The sequence below is a fragment of the Lepidochelys kempii genome, chromosome 6, assembly GCF_965140285.1.
Source record: "Lepidochelys kempii isolate rLepKem1 chromosome 6, rLepKem1.hap1, whole genome shotgun sequence".
NCBI lineage: Eukaryota > Metazoa > Chordata > Testudines > Cheloniidae > Lepidochelys > Lepidochelys kempii.
Genome location: NC_136385.1, coordinates 10,402,362 through 10,429,092, shown reverse-complemented (window position 1 = coordinate 10,429,092; position 26,731 = coordinate 10,402,362). Strand labels below are relative to the sequence as shown.

The 26,731-nt window shown below is 47.5% G+C and overlaps 1 protein-coding gene across 1 annotated transcript in view; it reads right to left on the bottom strand.

Moving 5' to 3' along the window:
• The window catches only part of LOC140913644 (uncharacterized), a 104,931-nt gene that overhangs the window by 75,958 nt on the left and 2,242 nt on the right, over positions 1-26,731 (bottom strand). Inside the window, 1 exon segment of the mRNA XM_078853453.1 lies at positions 25,467-26,610. Within this exon segment, the coding sequence (XP_078709579.1) occupies positions 25,467-26,610 (1,144 nt within the window).

Here is a 26,731-nt window from a genome sequence, read left to right as displayed (position 1 = left end):
AGTCTGGCTTGGAGCATCCCTTATCCCCTGGATCCCAGATCTGGGATACAGATGTCATTCTCTGTGTGGTGTCCATATTTTATTCCTAGGAAAAGGATCCCCAAACAAGGTGTAAAGATCCTGGACTCAATTGCCTGCAAGAAGCGTCAGCCACCTTCACAGGTAGAAATCACTGTCTTTCCTACAATGCCACTAGTGCCCTTTCTGCTCTCCAGGCCTGCTCCCTGCAGCAGGACAGAGACACCCCTTAACTCCCCGAGTCCTGATTTCCTGCCATTCAAGGGGCTGGGGGCTTGCATTGCCCCCACCCCTGCCATCAGATACTTTTCCTTTGGGAATCTCCCTAGAGCAGGGGAGAAAACTGTTCTTTTAGAACCAGTCTGCCCAGTAAATCCACCCACACTGACCTCATCTGAGCTGCTTTGTGTATCCAAGATTAGCAGTATCTTTGGAAAACCCTTCGCGAACAGGGGTGTGAGGTGAAGCAGGGGATACGGGAGCTCCAGCAGATTCCCCTGAAGAACACCACCCTGCCTTTCTCTGGTCAGGCTAAGTCTCGCCATCCATTGTGGAGGTGAAGACCAGATGGGAGCTGCTGGATTGATCTTGATGTGCCATGTCCTTGTGTGGATGAAGGTCCTACATCTCAGAGATGGCCAGCAGCAGATGTTCCACGTGTCCAGGAATAGGCTAAACAACCTACACTGATAGGTAAGTAAAATCATGGCCACATGTAGACATCACAGGAATTGTTGGGGATTGAACCAGGGCCCTTCAGCACAAGCCCCTCTCACTCAGTGTCAACCAGTCCTGCTCCACCCACTAGACCACGCCCCCTTCCAGAGCCGCAGAACCCAGGAGCCTTGATTCTGAGACTCATGCCTCACATCACAAGGCCAAACCTCCTCCCATTAAGGGAGCTATAGAAGAGACCGTCTGCAAGAATCATAGAATCATAGAATATCAGGGTTGGAAGGGACCTCAGGAGGTCATCTAGTCCAACCCCCTGCTCAAAGCAGGACCAATCCCCAATTAAATCATCCCAGCCAGGGCTTTGTCAAGCCTGACCTTAAAAACTTCTAAGGAAGGAGATTCTACCACCTCCCTAGGTAACGCATTCCAGTGTTTCACCACCCTCCTAGTGAAAAAGTTTTTCCTAATATCCAACCTAAACCTCCCCCACTGCAACTTGAGACCATTACTCCTAGTCCTGTCCTCTTCTACCACTGAGAATAGTCTAGAACCATCCTCTCTGGAACCACCTCTCAGGTAGTTGAAAGCAGCTATCAAATCCCCCCTCATTCTTCTCTTCTGCAGACTAAACAATCCCAGTTCCCTCAGCCTCTCCTCATAAGTCATGTGTTCCAGACCCCTAATCATTTTTGTTGCCCTTCGCTGGACTCTCTCCAATTTATCCACATCCTTCTTGTAGTGTGGGGCCCAAAACTGGACACAGTACTCCAGATGAGGCCTCACCAATGTCGAATAGAGGGGGACGATCACGTCCCTTGATCTGCTCGCTATGCCCCTACTTATACATCCCAAAATGCCATTGGCCTTCTTGGCAACAAGGGCACACTGCTGACTCATATCCAGCTTCTCGTCCACTGTCACCCCTAGGTCCTTTTCCGCAGAACTGCTGCCTAGCCGTTCAGTCCCTAGTCTGTAGCTGTACATTGGGTTCTTCCGTCCTAAGTGCAGGACCCTGCACTTATCCTTATTGAACCTCATCAGATTTCTTTTGGCCCCATGCTCTAATTGTCTAGGTCCCTCTGTATCCTATCCCTGCCCTCCAGCGTATCAACCACTCCTCCCAGTTTAGTATCATCCGCAAATTTGCTGAGAGTGCAATCCACACCATCCTCCAGATCATTTATGAAGATATTGAACAAAACCGGCCCCAGGACCGACCCCTGGGGCACTCCACTTGACACCGGCTGCCAACTAGACATGGAGCCATTGATCACTACCCGTTGAGCCCAACAATCTAGCCAACTTTCTACCCACCTTATAGTGCATTCATCCAGCCCGTACTTCTTTAACTTGCTGACAAGAATACTGTGGGAGACCGTATCAAAAGCTTTGCTAAAATCAAGAAACAATACATCCACTGCTTTCCCTTCATCCACAGAACCAGTAATCTCATCATAGAAGGCGATTAGATTAGTCAGGCATGACCTTCCCTTGGTGAATCCATGCTGACTGTTCCAGATCACTTTCCTCTCATGTAAGTGCTTCAGGATTGATTCCTTGAGGACCTGCTCCATGATTTTTCCGGGGACTAAGGTAAGGCTGACTGGCCTGTAGTTCCCAGGATCCTCCTTCTTCCCTTTTTTAAAGATTGGCACTACATTAGCCTTTTTCCAGTCATCTGGGACTCCCCCCGTTCGCCACGAGTCTTCAAAGATAATGGCCAATGGCTCTGCAATCACAGCCGCCAATTCCTTTAGCACTCTCGGATGCAACTCGTCCGGCCCCATGGATTTGTGCACGTCCAGCTTTTCTAAATAGTCCCTAACCACCTCTTTCTCCACAGAGGGCTGGCCATCTACTCCCCATGTTGTGATGCCCAGCGCAGCAGTCTGGGAGCTGTCCTTGTTAGTGAAGACAGAGGCAAAAAAAGCATTGAGCACATTAGCTTTTTCCACATCCTCTGTCACTAGGTTGCCTCCCTCATTCAGTAAGGGGCCCACACTTTCCTTGGCTTTCTTCTTGTTGCCAACATACCTGAAGAAACCCTTCTTGTTACCCTTGACATCTCTTGCTAGCTGTAGCTCCAGGTGCGATTTGGCCTTCCTGATTTCATTCCTACATGCCCGAGCAATATTTTTATACTCTTCCCTGGTCATATGTCCAACGTTCCACTTCTTGTGAGCTTCTTTTTTATGTTTGAGATCCGCTAGGATTTCACCGTTAAGCCAAGCTGGTTGCCTGCCATATTTACTATTCTTTCGACTCATCGGGATGGTTTGTCCCTGTAACCTCAACAGGGATTCCTTGAAATACAGCCAGCTCTCCTGGACTCCTTTCCCCTTCATGTTAGTCCCCCAGGGGATCCTACCCATCCATTCCCTGAGGGAGTCGAAGTCTGCTTTCCTGAAGTCCAGGGTCCGTATCCTGCTGCTTACCTTTCTTCCCTGTGTCAGGATCCTGAACTCAACCAACTCATGGTCACTGCCTCCCAGATTCCCGTCCACTTTTGCTTCCCCCACTAATTCTTCCCTGTTTGTGAGCAGCAGGTCAAGAAAAGCTCCCCCCTAGCACTTGCACCAGGAAATTGTCCCCTATGCTTTCCAAAAACTTCCTGGATTGTCTATGCAGCGCTGTATTGCTCTCCCAGCAGATATCAGGAAGATTAAAGTCACCCATGAGAACCAGGGCGTGCGATCTAGTAGCTTCTGCGAGTTGCCGGAAGAAAGCCTCATCCACCTCATCCCCCTGGTGGACCCCCTCTACATTTCCCCTCTCAGAGACTGCAGCCACTGGTGACAAGTGAATGAGCAGAGATCTCCCCTGTGGGAATCCAAGGGGCGGCACATTTGGGGTTTCACAGGGAAGGCCTCTGGCAGCCATTGACAGAGTGTTCCTGTGAGGAGATTTTCCGTCTCTAACAAAGGGTTTCTGTTCCCCCAGATCTCAGCCGCTCAGCAGAATGCGGGAGAGCCGAGTGCTGATGGGCTAGAGGGGTCACCGGAGTCACCGCGCAGCTGTGCAGCAGGTGCAGTGTCTGCAGTCACCATGGGCCAAACCCTGCGCTCCAGACAACACAGGCCAAGTTTCCCTGGATTGCGAAGGGGACTTTGGCTCGGAGAATTGGTTGCTGGTGCCTGTGTCCACAGAGAACTGGGATGTTTTCATTAGCCCACCAATGGTACATGAAGCGCCATCCAAGCCAGGGGAGAATGGACATTAAACAGCGAGGCTGGGACCTCCGCAGAGCTGCTGCAGTCAAGCATCCACAGCCAGAAGAGAGACGATGGGAAACTCGCTTAGATGGCTGGCCACAGCAGCAGCAGCCGTCTCATAAAGCTCTGCTCATGCTCTAGCCAACAGAGGCAGGGCAAAGAGCCACGCAGGGAGAGCCTGGGCTGCAATGAGCACTATGCGGTTTTTCAGTGGATTGTGCTGTCTCGACAATCTATTTCCTGTAATGTGCACATCCAGCCTCCCTGGCTGACCTCAATGGAAGTTAGGTGCTCTGTGCCCACAGGATCAGTGCTCAATGTGCTCACGCAGCAACCTAGGGCGCAAAAATGGAACATGATAGATGCACTGATCCAAATAGTTAAAAACCTGTCCTCCCTGTTTGTCCCTGCCGTTTTCATGTTTGCAGTTAAAGGAAGCCGGATATCTAGCTACTTGAGAGCCCCCTTGTTCCAGTCAGGCAGGAGATCAGTGCTAGCATGTGCACAAACCCTTATAGGGAAAAGATGGATTTTTAACCTAAAGCCCTACCCCGTTCAGCCACGTTTTCACAACTTCACAGGTGAGGCAGTGTAAGAAATGGCTGTGCCTTTTGCTTAGGGTTCGACTCACTGTGGAAAGACACATCACATTATCCAGTGTTGGAGCACTAAGGTCCTATTGGACTGCAGACGACCAGCAAATTAAACAGGAGGTGATCTTGTAAAAATAAAGTATTTATATTAACTAATAAGCCAACCTCTGCCCTAGTCCAGGTCTGCTTTGTGTTTAAACTCTAGGTAAAATCCAGTGCATTCAGGCCAGCATGGAGCTGCTGTTTGAATCATCTAATCTGGTCTTTTCAGAGGAATTTTTGAATGTTAGATGTACTGATCCACAGCATTCACATACTCCTTAGTAGCAAGACAACTGCGCACCTCACAACCTTCTATGTATTTAGCCTCACTACATCCCTGTGAGGTCGGGAATTATGACCATCCCCATTTCACAACTGGGGAACTGAGGCACAATGAGATAAAGCAAGTTCTGAAGGTAACTCAGGAAGTCTTTGGCAGAACAAGTAGCTGAATCTGGGTCTACCAAATCCAGAATTAGCACCTCAGCCATGGGAACATCCTTAAGCCTGACTCCCTTACCCTCCTCTGAATATCCTCGTCCTAGTTAAGGCTTCTTCCACTGCAGTGCCCTGTGCCTCCCATCAGTTATTCATTGTCTTAAGACTTTAAAGACCTAAAAGACACCTGTGCCAGCTTTAGATGAGTAGAAACACAGCTCTACAGATGAGCAGAAACACAATCCACAACAAAACAGCAAAAGAAAGTACAGTGGCCAACTCAGCCAACACAAAACACATCCGGACACACATGTACCCTCATCTGATCTCCTGCAAAAGATAGGTTTCATTCCACTGAATGCATCCGATGAAGTGAGCTGTAGCTCATGAAAGCTTATGCTCAAATAAATTTGTTAGTCTCTAAGGTGCCACAAGTACTCCTGCAAAAAATGTAGATCTCTTGTAATCAGAACTGGTGGAGCTAGATCCAGAGGTGGTATAAACTGGAATAGCTTGAGGATCTGTAAATCAAGCACTTTAATACTTAGAGTGCATATTTTGTTTTAAGTCTTTGATAAATAAAGAAAATACCTGCTGAACAATCTATGTGCATGGATATTCTCTCATTTCTCCTGGGATGTGTCTTTTGCTCAAACTGCCTCTCCTGGGCAACTTCTTATTACTTTCTGATTCAGGCTACATTTGCTCACCAATGGCCGTGCATATTGGCTGGCCCTCTGGGGAGCTGTCTCCCAGCCCCAGGACTCTACATATGCAAAAAAATCCAGCTCACTTTTTGGGGTTGTTACCCTGTGTTGCCCCCTTCCAGCACTGAGTCCTTCCCTGCCCCCTTTTCCTCAAGGGCTGGGGTCTGCGCTCTCTGAGCTAAGAGGGTCTCCTCTTTGGTCAGAGGCACCTTTCCCCAGCAGTTTCCCCTCACCTGTAAACACAATAAAGAGAGCGTCACTATAGGCATTAGCATCTCACCAGAGATCCCTGCTCAGCGAGAGAAATATGGAGACCTAGCTCATGTCAGTGCAGAAGGAAAGCTTGGGAGGGCATTCAAAGATAGATGGTATGAATGTCATTCAAGATGTGCAGTTCCTCTTTATAAAACAGACACATAAAATGATACCTGAATTAAATGTGGCCTCAGGGGGCATTTTTCAAAAAGCAGCAGGAATGGTGACAGAGTGGGAACATACATCTTTGAGTCACATATGACAAAAAAGTTTGTCAAACCAATATATTTCCAAGAAACATTTCAGTTTAGACTGATTGGCATTTTTCAAAAGAAAGTAGTTTAGTCAAAATTTTGTCAACCAGTTCTACACATTAACTTTCAAATTAGATTTCTCCATCCGCCCTCCACCCCACCCCATATCAGAGGCTGTAGGTGCTCTTCCTAATTTGAAACACATACATAAAAACTGAAGATCTGAGAGACAAATCCTAGGTTAGAGAATTGTCTTTTGTAACTATAAAAGTAACCTACAAGTTTCAACCACAGACATGCTGGAGGCAACAGCCCATCCACACATCATCCCAAATCTAGCCTGGGAAAAAAGATGTGCTTGACAGCATTTCCAGAAAGTTAACACATCCAAAGGATTATGGACCAAAGCAGAAGCGAGTTGCAAGGCTGGTGACTCTCTCTGCCCAAAAGATGCCCTGTCCCTAGCCCCCAATTTGAATCAAAATATTTCCAGAGTAAAAGTTGTTCTTCAGACGATACCAAGAGAAACTGCCCTCTTTCAAAACAGCTTGCATCTTATATTGTTCTCAAGGACAGCAAGGTGCATATGACCTTTGAAAGATAAGACTCTCTGTGCTGGAGACATGGGCCACCAGCTTCTGTGAGGGCAGCTTGACTTTCCTGCTGTTGGAAATAATGGCAGGTGGTGTTCATATTGAAAGAGGACCTCTTTGCTTCAAGGCAGTTTTAGCCTCATTCCTGTTGACAATGATGAGAGCTGGTGGCCATTTTGAAAAGTCGCAGTTCTCTGAAAAAGAAAGTTATTCACCATTAAAACTTTTGGAAAATGTTCCCCTGGCATATGGCACTTTCACACACATACACACAAATTCTTATGAATTAACAGTTTTAGCAGAAAATTTCAGCTTTTTCTCAAAAAAATTAAAGCTTGAACTCTGGATATTTTTGTTGCTCTTCTCTGGACTTTTTCAATTCTAATATATCTTTTTTTTTTTGGAAATAGGGTACTCAGATAGGGTACCCAGAACTGCACAAAGTATTCAGGGTGTGAGCATACCATGTATTTATATACAGGCAATATGATATTTTCTGTCTTATTATTTATCTCTTTCCTAATGGTTCCTAATATTGTTCACTTTTTGAACCACCACTGCACACAGTTTTCAGAGAACTATCCTCAATGAGTCCAAGATCTCTTTCTTGAGTGGTAGCAGCTTATTTAGACCCCATCATTTTGTATGTATAGTTAGGATTATGTTTTCTAATGTGCATTACTTTGCATTATCAACACTGAATTTCATCTGTCATTTCCTTGCCCGAACACCCAGTTTTGTGAGATCCCTTTGTAACTCTTTTGCAGTCAACTTTGGACTTAACTATCTTGAGTAGTTTTGTATCATCTGCGAGCTTTGCCACCTCACTGTTTACCCCTTTTTCCAGATAATTTATGAATATGTTGAATACAGTTCCTTATGGAACCCTGTTGTTTACCTCTCTCCATTGTGAAAGCTGACCATTTATTCCTACCCTTTGTTTCCTGTCTTTTAACCAGTTACTGATTCATGACAGAACCCTCCCTCTCATCCCATGACTACTTAGTTTGCTTAAGAGCCTTTGGTGATGGACTTCGTCAAAAGTTTTCTGAAAGTCCAGGTACACTATATCCATTGGATCACCCTTGTCTACATGTTTGTTGACCCCCTCCAAGAATTCTAATAGATTGGTGAGGCATGATTTACCTTTACAAAAACCATGTTGACTTTTCCCTAACAAATCATGTTCATCTATGTATCTGATAATTCTGTTCTTTACTATAGTTTCAACCAATTTGCCTAGTAATGAAATTAAGTTTACTGTTGTAATTGCCAGGATCATCTCTGTATCATTTCTTGAAAACCAGGGTTATATTAACTTTCTGCAGTCATCTGGTACAGAGGCTCATTTCAGTGATAAGTTACATACCACAGTTAGTAGTTGTGCTAATTTCATATCTGAGTTCCTTTCGAACTCATGGTTGAATACCATCTGGTCCTGCAGTCAAGCCTGATGCAAGAAATTCATTGAAATTCTTCACAATGGCCTTATCTTCCTTGAGTGCTCCTTTAGCACCTCAATGGTCCAGTGGCCCCACTGGTTGTTTATCAGGCTTCCTGCTGCTGAGGTACTTAAAAAAAACTTTCTGTTTTTGTGTCTTTTGCTAATTGCTCTTCAAATCCTTTTATGGCCTGCCTGATTATATTTTTACACTTGGACTTTCTCTTAAGCTTGGTTTTCCTCTGCTAGCCTCAGGACTTGCTCATGCAATACTCCAGGTGACTATGAGATGCTACCTTGCTTTGAAAAGGCTGACCCGTGTCACTGTAAACTCTTGCAGGGTTGCATCACTCCATAGGAAGGTAAAATCTCCACGGGGGTGTGAACTAAGGTGGAGTTGCTATCGGAGCTCACAATGGGACACAGAGGGTGCTGGAGCTCCACCACCCAGTCCCAGAGCAATTGAGGCCCTTGGGAAAAGTGGTGGCCCTAGAGTCTGGCAAACTAAACCTTGACTCCCAGGAGACTATTTAAAGGCCAGAGCATAGAACAAACTGCAAATCTGTGACATCTTCACATTCTCCCACCTGGTCATATATAACTCATTGCTATTCTTCTTTCCTAGTTCCTGAAGCTATGCGTGGAGACACTTACAGATCTCTACCAGAGCTGGCAAAGATATGGTCAGAGGACAATTCCTTAAACCCTTTTTCTTTTCATGAGTTATCTGCAAATTGGCTTTGCTGTGTCCATCTTTGTTCGTTATTCCAAATGATTCAAAGCTAATGAGTCAAACGCAATTCACAGCATGGTCTAGATAATACTTAGCCCTGCCATGAGTGCAGGGGACTGGACTAGATGACTCATGAGGTCCCTTCCAGTTCTATGATTCTATTGGAACGAACATGGCCAGCTCAGATTTGTATGGCTGTCTTTGTGCTGCACACCGTGGCCACTCAGACATGGACAACAATAATGGGCAGAGAAGTGTTTCAAAATACCCCTTCAACTTGGACTAATCCTCTCTGTTAGCCATGAGCAGCATAGTGGCCTATAACATGTTTGTGCAGTGTTGATTGTGGCATATTGATAACTATTACTGTTGTAACCGATCCTTTTAAATTTCAAGTTTTCCTGGCCCTGCCTGCAGCCTAGGAGGCTCTGTAAGGAAACTTATGATCCGAGTCGTTCTGCAGAGAGCTAACTTAGAACAAGGTGGGGTGAGTTTTGCCGCTCTGACTTAAGGTATGTCTACACTGCACACCACTGGTGGTGATGTGTAGGGTATGCGTAGGTACACATTGCAGTGAAAAGCAGATTTTGTCCACACTGCAGTGTGTAGCTAGATGTGGAAGTGAAAGCCTCTGGCAGTGAGGAGGCGTGACATAGAGTGACACTACATTGCTATAAATAGCAGTGTAGATGGAGGAGGTGCTGGTTGGGCATGTGCAGAACCATGCAGGGTACGTACCTTACGAGTTCAGGTGTGTCTTTACTCATCTAAGCAACGCCTCATGATCTACACTGCTATGTATACTGGTGCTAGGAAGCATGCCAGGTCAGGGGATTTACATGCCACCCTAAGGAGTGTGCAGTGTAGACACAGCCTTAGGGAGCAGCCTGCTTTGTCTCTCTCTGTTTCAAGATTCTTGTATGTTATTGTTCTGAATTCTAAAGAAATAAAAGTGTTATGTTGCAACCTTCCAAAAGTGTATTTTAGGCTTTCATCTAATGCCTCTATTTGTATGCTGTGAACACAACACTGATTCTACCCAGTAGGGGTCAGGAGTATGGGTGCACCATCCAGTTCAACATTGAGCATGTGAAATATAATACCGCAGAGTACTAATGAAAATGAGCTTTCATGGACGGTGATTTAGAAATAAATTACTATGTGAACTGTTTCAGACTATGACGCTATCAATAGTGTTTTGTTAATACATCTTCCTGTGAAGGGGACATTTTCAGTTAAGTAAAATAACAGGGAAAAAGACCCAAAAAGTTATTTTCAGAAACCACCCACTGCCCCAGTTCCACCCAAGACTTAGTTCTTTGGTAATTTCCACTGAAATAGGGAGGACCTGGGTTGGGTTATTTGGGGAGAAACAAATGGTTTGACACTGTGTTACACTTTTAAAGGACGTATTTTTTAATTCATTTTAACTCAGAAATTAATTAACAGATGCACTAGCAAATTCTCAGAAAATTCATTCTTTAGGCAGGGTGTAGTGCTGTAAATAGGAGGAGGACATAGTTTAAATACGTCAAGAGGCAACAACTGGACACAGACAGATTAATAGGGGAGTACAAGGAAACAAGGAGTTAATATGGTCAGCATGAAAAGCAGTGACCTCAGACACCACAGTGGATCTCTGCTTAAGTGGAAGCAAACTCAACCTTATCTGTGGCACTATGCTATATAGTAAATAGTTTGTACTTGGAGCCACATAGACATTTTTTTCAGTGTTGCAGAAAAGTTAGTTTGTCATTTAGTTCTGCTTTATTGGTTAGAAATATATCGATAATGTTCATGGCAGTTGCATATATGTCTATATTTTGCACTAAATCCTGATCTTATTAAACACAAGTGCCAAAACTTCAATTGACTTCAAACTACCTGAAATCTAATAATGCATATGCAGAAGGGGAAAGAATTAAGATTGCATCTGTTTGAAAAGGTCTGAGGAATCACAGCCTAACCCGTAGGCCCACTGCCTTTCAGACCCATGACGCCCAGTCAAACATTTCCCCTCTTTTTCATGCAATTTGCTCCCTTCTGCATCCTGCTGCTGCCGCCCCCTTTCTGTCCTCACCCAAACACAGTGGAGTTTTTATCTTGCTCCCCTGCCCAGAATATAGCCCAGGGGAGGGGAAAAAGCCATTCTAAAGGCTGGAGAGCCTCCTGCATGGCCTACAGAAGCAGCGGTATCCTAGAGCTGAGAACTGTGCAGGCAGAGGAAGGGGGAAAAAGAATAGAGCCACGCCCAGATATCAGCATCAGCCATCTTAACAGAAAGCATCACCCAGCCCATCACCTAAGAACATAAGAATGGTCATACTGGGTCAGACCAATGGTCCATCTAGGCCAGCGTCCTGTCTTCCACAAAGGCCAATATCAGATGTTTTAGAGAGAATGAACAGAACAGGACAATTATCAAGTGATCCACACCCTGTCATCCGCTCCCAGCTTCTGGCAGTCATAAGTTTTGGGACACCCAGAGCATGGGGTTGCATCCCTGACCATCTTGGCTAATAACCATTGATGGACCAGTCCTCCAGGAACTTATCTAATTCTTTTTTGAACCCAGTTATACTTTTGGCCTTCACAACATCCCCTGGTAATCACTGTCCTCCGCACAGCTCTACTGCTGACAGTTGAGAGAAATTCTTCTTTAGCACCTCAAGTATTGGCTTGTGTTTTAGGAACTGAGTTCCAGACCCTAGGTTGTTGTATAATTTCATTGAACTCACTTGAAGTCAATGGAGCTACACGAATGACAGCAAATGAGGATCTGGCCCTGAAAATAAGGAGTTCTACTGATTCATCTTATTTTTATTAGTTTATCCAAGGGAAGGTCAAGAAGTGACTTAAACATGCTGTATACGTGCTTGTGTGGGACAAAGATTTCCAATCGGGTAAAGATCTTTCTTTCTGCACACAGAGGCATAAGATTCAGTGGCTGGAAGCTAAATAAACTCCATCAAGATACGAGGTGCACCTTTTTCTTCGTGAGGGTAATTAATTATTGGAACAAATTACCTATTACTGCGGTGGATGTTCCATCATGTAATGTCTTAAAATCAAGGCACGCTGTCTTCCCTAAATCATATGCTGTAGCTTGAACAGAATTCATGGACTCAATGGACAAATTACTGGGTCTTGTGCCTGTGTTATGAAGGAAGTTCAACCAGATAAAGATATTGGTCCTTTCAGCATGTTTAAGTCACTTTAAAAAAATCTAGGAATTGATGAGTCTCTTTAAGTCTTCCCAACACATCCTGATCTCTGACTTATGAGGATACGTAAAAATAACCCTGTCATCTCTGTTCAGAATCTGACGTTTATCTCAGCAGCTATTGGCATATTCCATATGTCAGGGGTCTGTTGGCCCCTTACTAAAACTCAGTGCGGGTGTTTTGGTTGGCTAGGGCCCAGCACCAAAAGGAAGGGGAAGGGTCCGTGGGAAACCAGGCCCCTGAGGCTGACAGTCCCCAGGGACAATGGGGACAGGCCAATGCTCCAGGTCGGGCCTGCTTGACAGGGGGGCCAGGCTAATCAGGGAGACAGGGGGTCAGAAAGGCCCCGTCCTCCCTGTGAGCTGGAACCAGAGGCTCCACTTTGCCTCAGCCCGGCTGCTGCTTCTCTGGCCCCCCGCCGGCCCTGCCCCCCAGCACAGGGCCTGCTCTCTCCTTAGCTCGGCCCCACTCTGTCTGCCTGACCCAGGGCGACTCCAGCTCACACGGAGGACGGGACCTTCCTGATCCCCTGACTCCCTCATTGGCCTGCCCGCCCTGTCAATCAGGCCGCGCTGGAGCATTGGCCTCTCCCCATTGCCCCCGGGGACTGTCAGTCTCCGGGTCCTGGTTTCCCACCGACTCCTCCCCTTCCTTTTGGTGCTGGGCCCTAGCCAACCAAGACACCCCCACTGAGTTTTAGCAAGGGGCCAACGGTCCCCTGAGACATAGCAGTGTGGAAGTGGAGCCACTGAGCCAAAGCCTAGCGCACGTATCAATCTGGAATAACTTCCCAGATTGAACAATGGTAGAAAAGCTGGATCCAAAGGTGCTGAACTCAGTGACGGCTTTTCCATGGACTAGTGGGCTACAGCTCAAGGCATAGAAGCTGATGCACTACTGAACTCTTTCTTGTTGGGAAGAGGCATCTCTCACTATATCCCCACCCATCCTGAGCCGGGAATTGGGTGTCTTGCCAAGATGCTCTGATACAAAGCAAGGCTCTCTTTGGGTTGGAGTGGCAATCTCACTGGCTGCAAGAAGAGTTCCCAAAGAACAGCAGCAAAAGGGTTAAGGAGCAGAAAGTGATCTTCGACACACACACAAATCTACTTCTCTGCTAACAATGCCCGTTGCAACTGACGTTCAAGATATATCTTCAGACGCTGGCATTTACATATTCCCAATATACCATATTATCATCAATAGGTTTACACCCAAGAGCGTATCTAGTGTTGCAGCAGGTGAATGAATACTTTGATCAATACTGAGAGCAAAAGGCCAAACAGGAAGGAAGGGCCGGCACTCTCGGTGCTAGCCTGGAATTTGGAAGAGGAGTTAAATTCCTGTCTCTGCCACAGATTTGCTATGTGACCTTGGACAAGTCACTTAGCCCCTCATTTGCCTTTCTGTAAAATAGGGCTAATAGCACTTCCTTATTTCACAGAGGTGTTCTGAGGACACATACGTTAAAAGGTTGTGAGATACTCAATTGTTGCAGTAGCTGGAGCCATTTATGTGCTTTAGATACATCGCAAATACCTTACTTATGTTGGGGAATGCTGATCCACATGAGCTGTCCCATTCACTACTGCAGGAATAAGATGTCACCCATCAGGAAGAGTCCAGTGATGTGGCTCAAACAGAGGTAGAAAATGGTTACCATTATCAATAAGAACATTCCTATAACTGAGCCATCGGGATGCCTTTGGTGTGGTGTGTGTATGTCCTTTCTAGTAGGTACCACGCCTGACATTCATAGCACAGGGCATTTTTGCATGAAAAGGAGATAGAAGGGAGGGGTGTTGAATTAATAAGAAATTTGTTTCATATGAATTCCCAAAGGCCTGCCCCTTCCTTTCCTCCTCTGTGACAAATATCCTCAATTCTGGATTGAGACATGAAGGATTCCATAGGCCAGATGCTTTGAAAACAATCCACTGTCTGATTCAGAAATGACCATTAAAAGGAAGAGAGCCAAGCTATGGAATAGAGCTGTGGAAAGAAGTGAAAGCATTTGAAGAAAATCAGGGCCCAACTGTGACAGGGTGAGGCCGGACTGCACCATTTTGTGGCTATACTGTGCTGGTGTAATGGCCCTGAGTAGGTTTAACATCATTACATAAGAACATAAGAACGGCCATACTGGGTCAGACCAAAGGTCCATCTAGCCCAGTATCCTGTCTTCCGACAGTGGCCAGTGCCAGGTGCCCCAGAGGGAATGAACAGAACAAGTAATCATCAAGTGATCCATCCCTTGTCACTCATTCCCAGCTTCTGGCAAACAGAGGCTAGGGACACCATCCCTGCCCATCCTGGCTAATAGCCATTGATGGACCTATCCTCCATGAATTTATCTAGTTCTTTTTTGAACCCTGTTATAGTCTTGGCCTTCACAATATCCTCTGGCAAGGAGTTCCACAGGTTGACTGTGCGTTCTGTGAAGAAATACTTCCTTTTATTTTAAACCTGCTACCTATTAATTTCATTTGGTGACCCCTAGTTCTTGTGTTATGAGAAGTAGTAAACAACACTTCCTTATCTACTTTCTCTACACCAGTCATGATTTTATAGGCCTCAATCATATCTCCCCTTAACTGTCTCTTTTGCAAGCTGAAAAGCCCCAGTCTTATTAATCTCTCCTCATATGGAAGCTGTTCCATACCCCTAATCATTTTTGTTGCCCTTTTCTGAACCTTTTCCAATTCCAATATATCTTTTTTGAGATGGGGCAACCACATCTGCACACAGTATTCAAGATGTGGGCATACCATGGATTTATAGAGGAAAGATGATAGTTTCTGTCCTATTATCTATCCCTTTCTTAATTATTCCCAGCATTCTGTTTGCTTTTTTGACTGCTGCTGCACACTGAGTAGATGTTTTCAGAGAACTATCCACCATGACTCCAAGATTTCTCTTTCTTGAATAGTACCAGCTAATTTAGACCCCATCATTCTCATCATTGATTCCCAAGGGGCTGTAACAGTGTGGCAAAGAGCATGACTTGGTCCCCGGCCTGCAGCATCCCTGCTCCAGCAACGGTACCTGCCATGTTCCCTCCTGTTTGCTGGCCCAGGATTCTATTTGTAATGTACAATGCTGGTTTTCCAATTTATTTGAACTCTGGGAGCATGACCTTGTGTCTGTGAAACTTCGCAGCCCAATTAAACGTGACTTATGGATGGTTCTGAACAGCCGCCTTCCAACCAGGTTGGAGTCTAGAACTTGAAATACCAGGAAAGCTGGTGGGTGCACAAATTCAGTGTTCCCCTTTGGCCCAGTCTCCTCCCAAACCCCACTCTTCCCCTGCTCCTCCCAAGCACCATGGACACTGTGTGTAGCCTCCGTCTCTTCACCAGAACTCAATGGGACGGAAGTTGGAAGCTTCATCTATGCCTTCTAAAGCACGCTTCCGTTCTTTCACCAGTATGACCACACACGGGGCCGGCCTTACACAGGGGCGAACTGAGCGAAGGCCGGGGGCACCATTATAAACGGGGTGCCTCTGGACCAGTGGTGCCCCTGCTGCTCTGCTGACGTCTGCAGCCCCGCAGCTCCTTGGAACCCCCGCAGCTGGGGAAGAAGGGCACCACTGATGCCAGGGTGTCCCCTGTGCCCCCTGCCATGTACCCTATCTCTGCAGAGCGGAGTCGGGGGTGGGGATAGGGCTCACCAAGAGAGGGACAGGGCTGCTGGCACCTGCTACTGTGTCGAAAGGAGCTTTTTATTTAGACTGGTGAGTGCCTTCTCTTAAAGGGGCAGTGCACAGTCTCTCACACTCCCCCAGCTCACACCCACTCTCTTTCACACTCACCTCCCAGCACATACTTATATTGTTGTTGTTGTTTGTTGTTACTTCTTGGTACTTCCTGCAATGCACATATATTCTCTGTAATTTTATTCTTTCACAGTGCTGTAATTTTAGTTTTTTGACTGGTCTGTGCATTTCATAATTTTATTTCTCTCTCATGCTGACATTGAATTCTTTAAGTAGTGAGTTCTAAAACGCTGAACCTGTCCTGGCTGGAGTAATTATCATTATTACTGTTATTATCATATTGTGCTTTGTCATTCATTATTGTGCTACAATCAAATAATAGTATCCCTCTCAAACAGGGGTGGGCAAACTACAGCCCGTGGGCCACATCCAGCCTTCCAGACGGTTTAATCCGACCCTCGAGCTCTTACTGGGGAGTGGGGTCTGGGGCTTGCCCTGCTCCCACCAGGGAGAAGGATCGGAGGCCGCTCCACGCGTGTGCTGAGGCTCCTGGAAGCAGCGGCATGTCCCCGCTATGGCTCCTACATTTAAGGGCAGCCAGGGGGCTCCATGTGCTAGCCCCGCCCCAGGCGTCACCCCTGCAGCTCCCATTGGCCAGGAACTGCGACTAATGGGAGCTGCAGGGGTGGTGCCTGCAGACGGGGCAGCGCGTAGAGTCTCCTGGCCACACCTCCGCATAGGAACCAGAGTGAGGACATGCCACTTGCTTCCAGGAGCTGCTTGAGGTAAGCACGGCCCAGAGCCTGCACCCCTGAACCCCTCCCACACCCCAAACCCCTACCCCACCCTGGAGCCCCCTCATACACCCTGAACTCCTCATTTCTGGCCCCGCCCCAGAGCCCGCACCCCAGGCGAAATCCTCACCCCCCACCATGCCCTAACCCCCTGCCCCAACCCTGATCCCCCTCCCATCCTCCTAACCCCTTGGTCCCAGCCTGGACCACCCTCCTACAGCCCAAATCCCTCATCCCCAGCCCAGAGCCCACACCTCCAGCCAGAGCCTTCCCCCTCCCCTTACCCCCCACACCCCAACCCCCTGCCCCAGCCAGGAGCCCCTTCCTGCACCCTGAACTCCTCATTTCTGGCCTCACCCCAGAGCCCGTACCCCCAGCCAGAGCCCTCACCCCCTCCTGCACCCCAACTCCCAATTTTGTGAACATTCATAACCCACCATATAATTTCCATACCCAGCTGTGGCCCTTGGGCCAAAAAGTTTGCCCATCCCTGTTCTCGGCAAAACCTGTGTGTGTTATCCAAAAATTGAACATGGCTCTAGATCTTAAAGGAACAAACAAGAGACCAGAACTCTTGAGCCTATTTGCTAATAAGAACAATCAGAATGCAGGCCTGACTCCATGGACGGCAGGGGTCCCTCCGGATTTACATCAGTGTCACCAAGATCAGAATGAGGCCCTGATTCTGATGCAACCAGGGATTACAGAAATGGAGCTCTATTAAAGACTCCCCGTCATTTTCTTTGTTTCCTTTTAATCTTTTCCAGGAACCAGAGCACCACCCAGGCATGACCGAGAGATACAGAATGCTCCACCTATTACCCTGAAAAACTGGCTTTGGGGCACCTCTTGAATAACCTGCCTATCACCCCCCTTAATCTCTCCTTCCCGAGGCATGGGTCTCCAGGGTTGTGAGGGAAACACTTGAAGGACAGGCAGCCAGGCACTTTTTATTCGTGTACGTACTAACCCAGAAGAGAGTACTAATCGAAAAGCAAACAACACACAAATAACTTATCACAAGCCAAAGAGCATTCAAACTATAATAGCATACAGTTCAAATTGTCCTAAGCGATTGTGTTTGGCTACACATGGCCAGTATGCAGCAGATCTGGTTTCCTTGTACTAAACATATTTTGTCCAGGCGCTCCCTTATTAAACTCCACATACATTGTGAGCAGTGTTCCCTCTAATTTTTTATGTCCGTGTGTGGAACGAATTTTGTTATGGGCACCAATATGGAGGTGATGTGCAACACATCACCTTCATATTGGTTCACATAACATTCATGTGGTGGGGGTGGGGCCAAGGGGTTCGGAGAGTGGGAGGGGGCGCAGGGCTGGGATGTGGGGGGGGATGAGGGCTCTGGCTGGGGGCGCGATCTCTGGGGTAGGGTCGGGGATGAGGGATTTGAGGTGCGGGAGGGGGCTCAGGGCTGGGTCAGAGAGGTTTGGGGTGCAGGCTGCCCCAGGGCTGTGGTCGGGACAGAGGACTCCCCCCAGCCCTCTCTCGCCGCAGCAGCTCGGGGCCTGGAGAGAGGCATCTCTCCCCGGAAAATCCGGCAGGCCTGGGCCGGGCCTAGGGAGGGGCTCCTCTCCTCCAGCCGCAGCAAGTCCGGGACAGGTCTGCGCTATGGCCGGTGGGGAGGGGCGCCTCTCCCTGCTGCAGCAGGTCCATGCTGGGGCCAGCGGGGAGAAGCCTCTCTCCCCGTCGCAGCCCTGAACCCCTGCGCTGGGCTTAATAGGCGGCTGCACAGCTTAGAGGGAATTTAGATTGTGGTTCTTCCCCAGGTACCCTGATCTAAATGGGTCACTAAGTCAGCAGGATCATATGCTGACACTGGGGAAACGGGAAGTGCCCAGCCTCCCTATGCTGTCTGCGTGGAGGGGTGGGGGAAATGTAGGTACAGTTTCCTCATACGTTAGTAACCTTCAGAGCAGCTCTGCAGTCAGTTTGGTCTCTGCTTTCATATTGTAACAGCCGCTTCCACACTACGTTTCTCCAGGATTTCTGCTGTTCTTTGTTAGGATTCCTATTAATTTCCCCATTCTGGCTACCTCGCTGGCCCCCTTTTGCCAGCAGCTGGTCTCCTAATTCCTCTCTCAACCGTTCTATCTGCCTTTTATACTGTCCTGTCAGCTCGCAGATCTTTACAACACATGCTGATCACAAGTTGTTTACCACAGAGTTATGCTGCACCTCTTTCTGCCAGTTCGGTGGTTTTCTCTGGGGGCTTTTTCCCCACTGAACTTTCGACCTGCAGAGCTTTCGACCTATTTTTTTTCCCCTTCCGCTGAACTTTTAACTTTTTGGCCTACTTTCAGCAATGAAGTATCATGTGACCTGCAACTTCTCATGGTGGAATGACCTCAGCATATTCAAAATGCAAGCTAGGGACACAAAACGGAGCCTGGAGAATCTCTCCGGTATCACACCATCTCTTACCCTGCAGCAATCCAGACACTGGGATTCAAATCCTTCACACAGGCCTCTGAACTCCCTTCCTGTGACCCCTCTTAGCTCAGTTCACCAGCACAGAATCCCTCCCCCCCCTCCCCCAGACTTCTTATTTCCACACAGCCGTGGTTTTCTGGATTCCATAGACCACAAAGGAAACACACACACACACACACACACTCCATCATTTAGATCCAAATATTTATTTTCTCTTCTTAGATCTAACTACAGGAAGCTCACTACATGGATAGAAAAATATCACTAGTTAAAAAAAATGGATAAAGAATTAAAATCAGCCCTACAGAAAAATATTTGAATTAATCTAACACCTGTCCCTTAAAAGGTACATAGTGAGACGACCCCAATCCTTCCATGAGTAGATTTCCTTCATTAAGTCTCTCTCAACTCATAATAACATTGGTTGAAATAAGTGGAACGAGATCTCTGTGTTATGACAGCTAATGAAGCTGCAGAAGAAATATCTCTGGATTATAGCGTCCTGTGAAGTTGCAGGAAAAAGCTCTCTCTTTCCTGCTAAAATGAAATCATGCCAATCCCTCAACTTCCCCCCTCCCCATGTTTATAAAAATTCCCAAATTTAAATATGCACACTCTCCCTCAAAAAGAAAAAAACACAACAAAAAAAAGAGGCTCACAAAAAAAATCACTTTAAAAGGGCATTTTAACAGCAGTCACTTCTCTAAAACCATCTGGGTTTCCTTTGATTTTAGAAGACACTTCCCCAAGAGAATCAAAAGAGCAAACAATTGACTTAAGAGAGGGTGGGTGGAAGACCTGGCTAAGGAGACAGCAGGGATTCTAGCTAGTTACTTTGACGATTCAGTGGCCACCACTGTCAAACGCAGCGAGTAATTCAGTGTCTCAGTTTTTAGGGGACTCAAATTGGGGGAGACCCCCTTACAAGGAAAGTGATTCCCCAGAAAGCACTGAGTGATCACCCTCTGAAAAATCAGACTCAGACTGAGCACCCTCAAAATAATTAGCCAGTTTAGAAAAAATCTTAGCCATTTTCTTTCTCTCCTTCTTCCCCCTCTCTCACCCCTTTCTTCAATCACAGCTTTTCCATGCCACATCTTGATGCTAGCTCAGGATTCTAAAAAGTTCTGGTGTAAATTCTCCATGCAGCCCTGTCGCAGACTTAGCCCCTGCCTAGGGTTGGGTGTCTGCTGCTAGTTGCCGTGCACAACCTGTGCCGGGCAAGTGTCTGGTTGTTGAGGGCACTTGGCAAAGGGCCAGAGTGCCATTCTTTTGCAAAGAACAGAACACAGAAATCTAGATTTCCATGGCCTCCTCTGCTGCAACCAATAGACCCCACTTCCCTCCAAGAGCCAGGGATACAGCCCAGGCATTCTGACTCCCAGCCTCCCCCGTTCTAATCCACGCTACACTTTTCCTCTACCAGAGGTGGGAAGAAAACCCAGAAGTCCTGACTTGTATCCCTTCTTTAATCTACACAGCTCCAAGACCAGACGAATCACCTTTTCTGCCTTTACTTATGCATAGATAGTTCCACTGGGCTGCTGGGTTTTTTATGAAGAATTCTGCCTTGCAGACATAACTCCAAACTCCAACGACAGCTTTGCCTGTAGAAATACAACAGGGCTGGGGGAAGCTCTGGGATTTATTCTTTAAACCTTAGAACCACTAGGAATGTGTGATCTTATTTTATTTCCCTGTGAAGCATCAGGTGAGGATGCTCGAGAATTTAACAGAATGTTAGGATATAGATATTCAGGCCTGTCTGTAAAGGCCTGTACTCTAAGAATTTAGGTGTATTCTTATCACTTGGCTAGTTCTAGAGGTATAAAAGAAAGAATCAAAATCACTGTCTGCCAGTGAAAGGGCCTTCTCTTACTGTGACAGTCTGAGGCCCTGTTCTTAGGCTTAGGCCTTTGGCTAAGCAACAGAGGCAGCCATAAGCTGGGAAGCGACCGGTCACATCCTCCCATTCCAAACTAGTCACATTGAAAGAAGGTGCTATTGGGCTGTTAGGAATACAATCCTGTCCTGATAGTGCCCATCACCTCCAGAGAAAGGGAAATGCCTAGAAAATGTAAAAGGAAACTTAGTTTGATAGCATCCTGTCTGGCTGTATTGTTTCATGATTTCTGTGTGTATATAAAGTCTGCTGCAGTTTCCACGGTAAACATCTGATGAAGTGAGCTGTAGCTCACGAAAGCTCATGCTCAAATAAATTGGTTAGTCTCTAAGGTGCCACAAGTACTCCTTTTCTTTTTGCGAATACAGACTAACACGGCTGTTCCTCTGAAACCTGTCTGGCAAGAACTCACTTATCAGTAGGTGGAATGTGAAATCCTCATTTCTGTGTTTGTTCTATCACTGTAGTCCCCATTTCCCCATTGTTTGTCTGTATAATCTCTGTCTGGTTCTGTGATTGTTTCTGTCTACTGTATAATTAATTTTGCTGGGTGTAAACTAATTAAGGTGGTGGGATATAATTGATTACATAATCATGTTACAATATGTTAGGACTGGTTAGTTAAATTTCAGGAAAATGATTGGTTAAGGTAATACACAATGGGCTGCATCGCTCCCTGAGACAAGAATGTCTCCACAGAAGTCTGATCTCAGCTGGACTCGCTGTAGGAGCTCCTGGTGGCAAACAGGGGTGCTGGAGCCTGAAGGCCCAATCCTGGAATCAGGAAGGCTGTATGGCCTACCCTGGTGGAACAGTGTGGCCCCCTGAGGTCTGCCACACTGAAAGGGAGACTGTTTAAAGGCCGGGATGCAGCACAGACCTGGTAAACCCATGTCTGATGGGGTGTTCACCCCACACCACCTCTGAAGGGCTTAACGTGGCTAGTTGGACTAATTAACCACCAAGGCTGCACCTGGACAGGGAACCAGGGAGCAAAGAGGACTAATCAAAGGATGAAGCTCACCTGGACAGGAATAGGAAGGGCTTGTAGAAAGCCAGGTAGCTGAGGGCAAAAAGGGGCTGCAGGGACGAGGTCTGTAGTCACTCTGGGGCTTGGGAGAACAGGGAGCTTGGCCCAGAGGGAAAGGCAAACCCAGAGGAGGATGGAAAAGAAGCTGGACAGAGACAATGTAGGAAGCAGACCAGAGAAACAGAAGTCAGGTGGGGGACAGTGCAGGTCTTAGCCACTGGATGTAGGGTCCCTGGGCTGGAACCCAGAGAAGAGGCCAGGCCTAGGTTCCCCTACCACCCACTGGGGAAATGGCCCCATTGATGGGCAGTGAACTGGAAGACTGCCTGGGATGACTGGTACAGAGAGACTTGGATACACAAACCCCCCACCCCCCAGAAGGGGAAAACTACAGTGACCTGGCCAAAGGGCGAAGTCACGAAGAGGGAGCCATTGAGTCCCAAGAGAGAGACGGAGTGAGCACATCAGGAAGGGGCGTCAGACTGGCAGAGTATTCCCCAGCTGTGGCCACAAGAAGGTGCTCCAGTGGTGAGCAGAGCACTCCATGATGCCTTGATACAGGCATTTGAGTTACATAAATATTAACACAGGCAACAAGTATGACAGGCTCCCTTTGTTGACACTTATCTAACTCAGTTATCCCAGGAGCATATTGGAGAAAAATCCTCATTGTTAAAAATTTATATCAAAACTTTCCATGGTGACAGTTAATGGTTAAGGGGGCCCAATTTTGAGACAATGCTGAGCACTTCCACCTGAAAATTAGGCCTCCAAAATATCTCACACAATGGAGGTCCTCTGAGATTGCTACTGAAAACTCTTAACTTATGTTTTAAAGCCATTCTCCAAATTCAGTCAAGCTTAACTGATCAGACCCAGTTCTCCAGTCTTCCCAAGAGACTTCCAAGTTATACAACTCCCAAATGTCTAATGTACAAGCCCCAAGCAGGTTGATTCCCTCTGCCCCTTCCCCAGGCTTTGCTTTGTGCATCATAAAGTAGCAAAATTGAGGGGCACAATCCCCAGTTTTATTTCCCTTTCCAGGATGCCTTTAAATTTCTTCTCCTGGTTGGTTGAGAGAAATGAGAGATCAATTGTGGATCTTAATTACTGCAAACCAGACTAAGAAAAGACCAAGAGATCTATGCTCTGCAGCCAACTCAGAGCATGAACAAAACAGGTCAGTTGAGAGCCACTTCTGCTTAGAGAATTACTCATCAAATAAAGAAAAGGAGTATTTGTGGCACCTTAGAGACTAACCAATTTATTTGAGCATAAGCTTTCGTGAGCTACAGCTCACTTCATCGGATGCATACTGTGGAAAGTGTAGAAGATCTTTTTATACACACAAAGTATGAAAAAATACCTTCCCCCACCCCACTCTCCTGCTGGTAATAGCTTATCTAAAGTGACCACTCTCCTTACAATGTGTATGATGGTGGGCCATTTCCAGCACAAATCCAGGGTTTAACAAGAACGTCTGGGGGGTGGGGTGGGAAAAAACAAGGGGAAATAGGTTACCTTGCATAATGACTTAGCCACTCCCAGTCTCTATTCAAGCCTAAGTTAATTGTATCCAATTTGCAAATGAATTCCAATTCAGCAGTCTCTCGCTGGAGTCTGGATTTGAAGTTTTTTTGTTGTAATATTGCAACTTTCATGTCTGTAATCGTGTGACCAGAGAGATTGAAGTGTTCTCTGACTGGTTTATGAATGTTATAATTCTTGACATCTGATTTGTGTCCATTTACTCTTTTACGTAGAGACTGTCCAGTTTGGCCAATGTACATGGCAGAGGGGCATTGCTGGCACATGATGGCATATATCACATTGGTGGATGTGCAGGTGAACGAGCCTCAGATAGTGTGGCTGATGTTATTAGGCCCTGTGATGGTGTCCCCTGAATAGATATGTGGGCACAGTTGGCAACGGGCTTTGTTGCAAGGATAGGTTCCTGGTTTAGTGGTTCTGTTGTGTGGTATGTGGTTGCTGGTGAGTATTTGCTTCAGGTTGGGGGGCTGTCTGTAGGCAAGGACTGGCCTGTCTCCCAAGATTTGTGAGAGTGTTGGGTCATCCTTCAGGATAGGTTGTAGATCCTTAATAATGCATTGGAGGGGTTTTAGTTGGGGGCTGAAGGTGACGGCTAGTGACATTCTGTTATTTTCTTTGTTAGGCCTGTCCTGTAGTAGGTGACTTCTGGGAACTCTTCTGGCTCTATCAATCTGTTTCTTCACTTCTGCAGGTGGGTACTGTAGTTGTAAGAATGCTTGATAGAGATCTTGTAGGTGTTTGTCTCTGTCTGAGGGGTTGGAGCAAATGCGATTGTATCGCAGAGCTTGACTGTAGACAATGGATCGTGTGGTGTGGTCAGGGTGAAAGCTGGAGGCATGTAGGTAGGAATAGCGGTCAGTAGGTTTCCGGTATAGGGTGGTGTTTATGTGACCATCGCTTATTAGCACTGTAGTGTCCAGGAAGTGGATCACTTGTGTGGAGAGAGATTTGTGGGGGGGACCTGGATTTGTGCTGGAAATGGCCCAACTTGATTATCATACACATTGTAAGGAGAACGATCACTTTAGATAAGCTATTACCAGCAGGAGAGTGGGGTGGGGGGAGGTATCTTTTCATGCTTTGTGTGTATGAAAAGATCTTCTACACTTTCCACAGTATGCATCCGATGAAGTGAGCTGTAGCTCACAAAAGCTTATGCTCAAATAAATTGGTTAGTCTCTAAGGTGCCACAAGTACTCCTTTTCTTTTTGCGTACACAGACTAACACGGCTGTTACTCTGAAACCTGTCACCAAATAAAGAATAATATGGGTATCATTATTCCCATTGTACAAAGAGAGGCCCAGAGAGGTCAAGTGACAGAGCTGGGGCTGGAACCCAGGAGTCCTAATTCTCCCAGCCCCCTCTGATATCACCCCTAGACCCCATTCCCCTCTCTAAGGACCAAACCCAGGAGTCCTGACCCCCAGCCCTAATCACAATACCTCACTATGTTTGCTTATTTCCTCTCTACAAATCTACACATCAAAGCTGAACAAGTTACCTTCGCTCTTCCTGCCATTTTGGGATCTTCACAGAGGCCATCAGCACCTTGATCCACTGGAGGGGCGAAAAGGGGACTTCTAGTGCACTGGCATGCATTGCAGGTAGGAGCCAAGGCTTCCGAGAAGGATTGGTATGTCTTGCTGAGCAGTGGGGGTGGGAAGAGAGGAAGCCAATTTACTCTCTATAAAGGTGTCCTTGTCCCTCCCAGCGCCCCCAGAAGGCACATTAATGTCCCCCTCTGTAGTGGCCCCTGTTCCCCAGGACATGTCAATTTCACTCTCTAGAGGGCCACCAGTGCCCCCCCTCTCCATCTGCTGGGTGTCTACTGGTTGTGCATCCTCAGGTGCTTCATGAGGGCGGAGCTGTCTCCAAAGCCCTTCCCGCAGTCGGTGCATTTGTAGGGCCGCTCTCCAGTATGGGTGCGCCGGTGGTTGGTCAGCCTAGACCTATTGATGAAACCCTTCCCGCACTCGGGGCACTTGTAGGGCCGCTCCCCGGTGTGGATGCGCTGGTGGTTCATCAGGGATGAGTTGCAGCGAAAGCGCTTCCCGCACTCGGTGCACTCGTAAGGCCGGTCTCTGCGGTGGATCTGCCGGTGCCGCATGAGCGACGAGCTCTGGCTGAAGGTCTTGCCGCACTCGGGGCAGCTGTAGGGTCTCTCTCCAGTGTGGATGCGCCGGTGCTTGATGAGATTGGCGCTCTGGCTGAAACTTTTCCCGCAGTGGCCACAGCTGTAGGGTTTCTCTCCGGTGTGGATGCGCCGATGCTGGATCAAGTTGGAACTGCTTATGAAGCTCTCGCCGCACTCGGCACAGGTGTAGGGCTTTTCGCCCGTGTGCGTGCGGACGTGCTTGGCGAAGGATCCCAGGCTGAAGCTCTTCCCGCACTCGCTGCAGAAGCAAGGCTGCTCTGCAGCATGGGTGTGGTAATGCTTCACCAGGGTGTAGTTGCATTTGAAGCTCTTCCCACACTTGGTGCACTGGTAGGGCCGCTCGCCCGTGTGGATGCGCTGGTGCTGGAAGAGGTGGGAACTCCGGATGAAGCTCTTCCCGCACTGGCCGCACTTGTAGGGGCGCTCCCCGGTGTGGATGCGCTGGTGATCGATGAGGTTGTATCTGAGGACAAAGCTCTTCCCGCACTCGGTGCACTTGTAGGGCTTCTGGCCCGTGTGGATGCGCTGGTGCTGGACCAGGTGGGAGCTCTGGCTGAAGCTCTTCCCACAGTCCGAGCAGCTGTAGGGACGTGCCTCAGCCTGGGCTTGGTTGTGCTCTGTCACCACCCTGATGTCCGTCTCATCCGGAGATATCGCCTCCGTCTCCTGCTGCCGTCCAACCCCGCTGGCCTCTCCCTGCTCGGTGCTTCGAGACATCCCACAAGGCTCCCTTCCTGCAGGCCCTTCCTGCTCAGGATTATCCTCCTCCATCCCAGCACCTACTGGGAGAGAGGGAGAATCCAGGCAGGGCTTGTTCCCTGTGCCAGGGAGAGACAGGGCACAAAAGGAGGCAGAAAATCTGAAAAGCAGGAAACGAATCCCCTGCAAACCCTTCCCCAGAGGAGAGCGGAGGGGCTGGTTCTGCCCCAATGGTCTTGC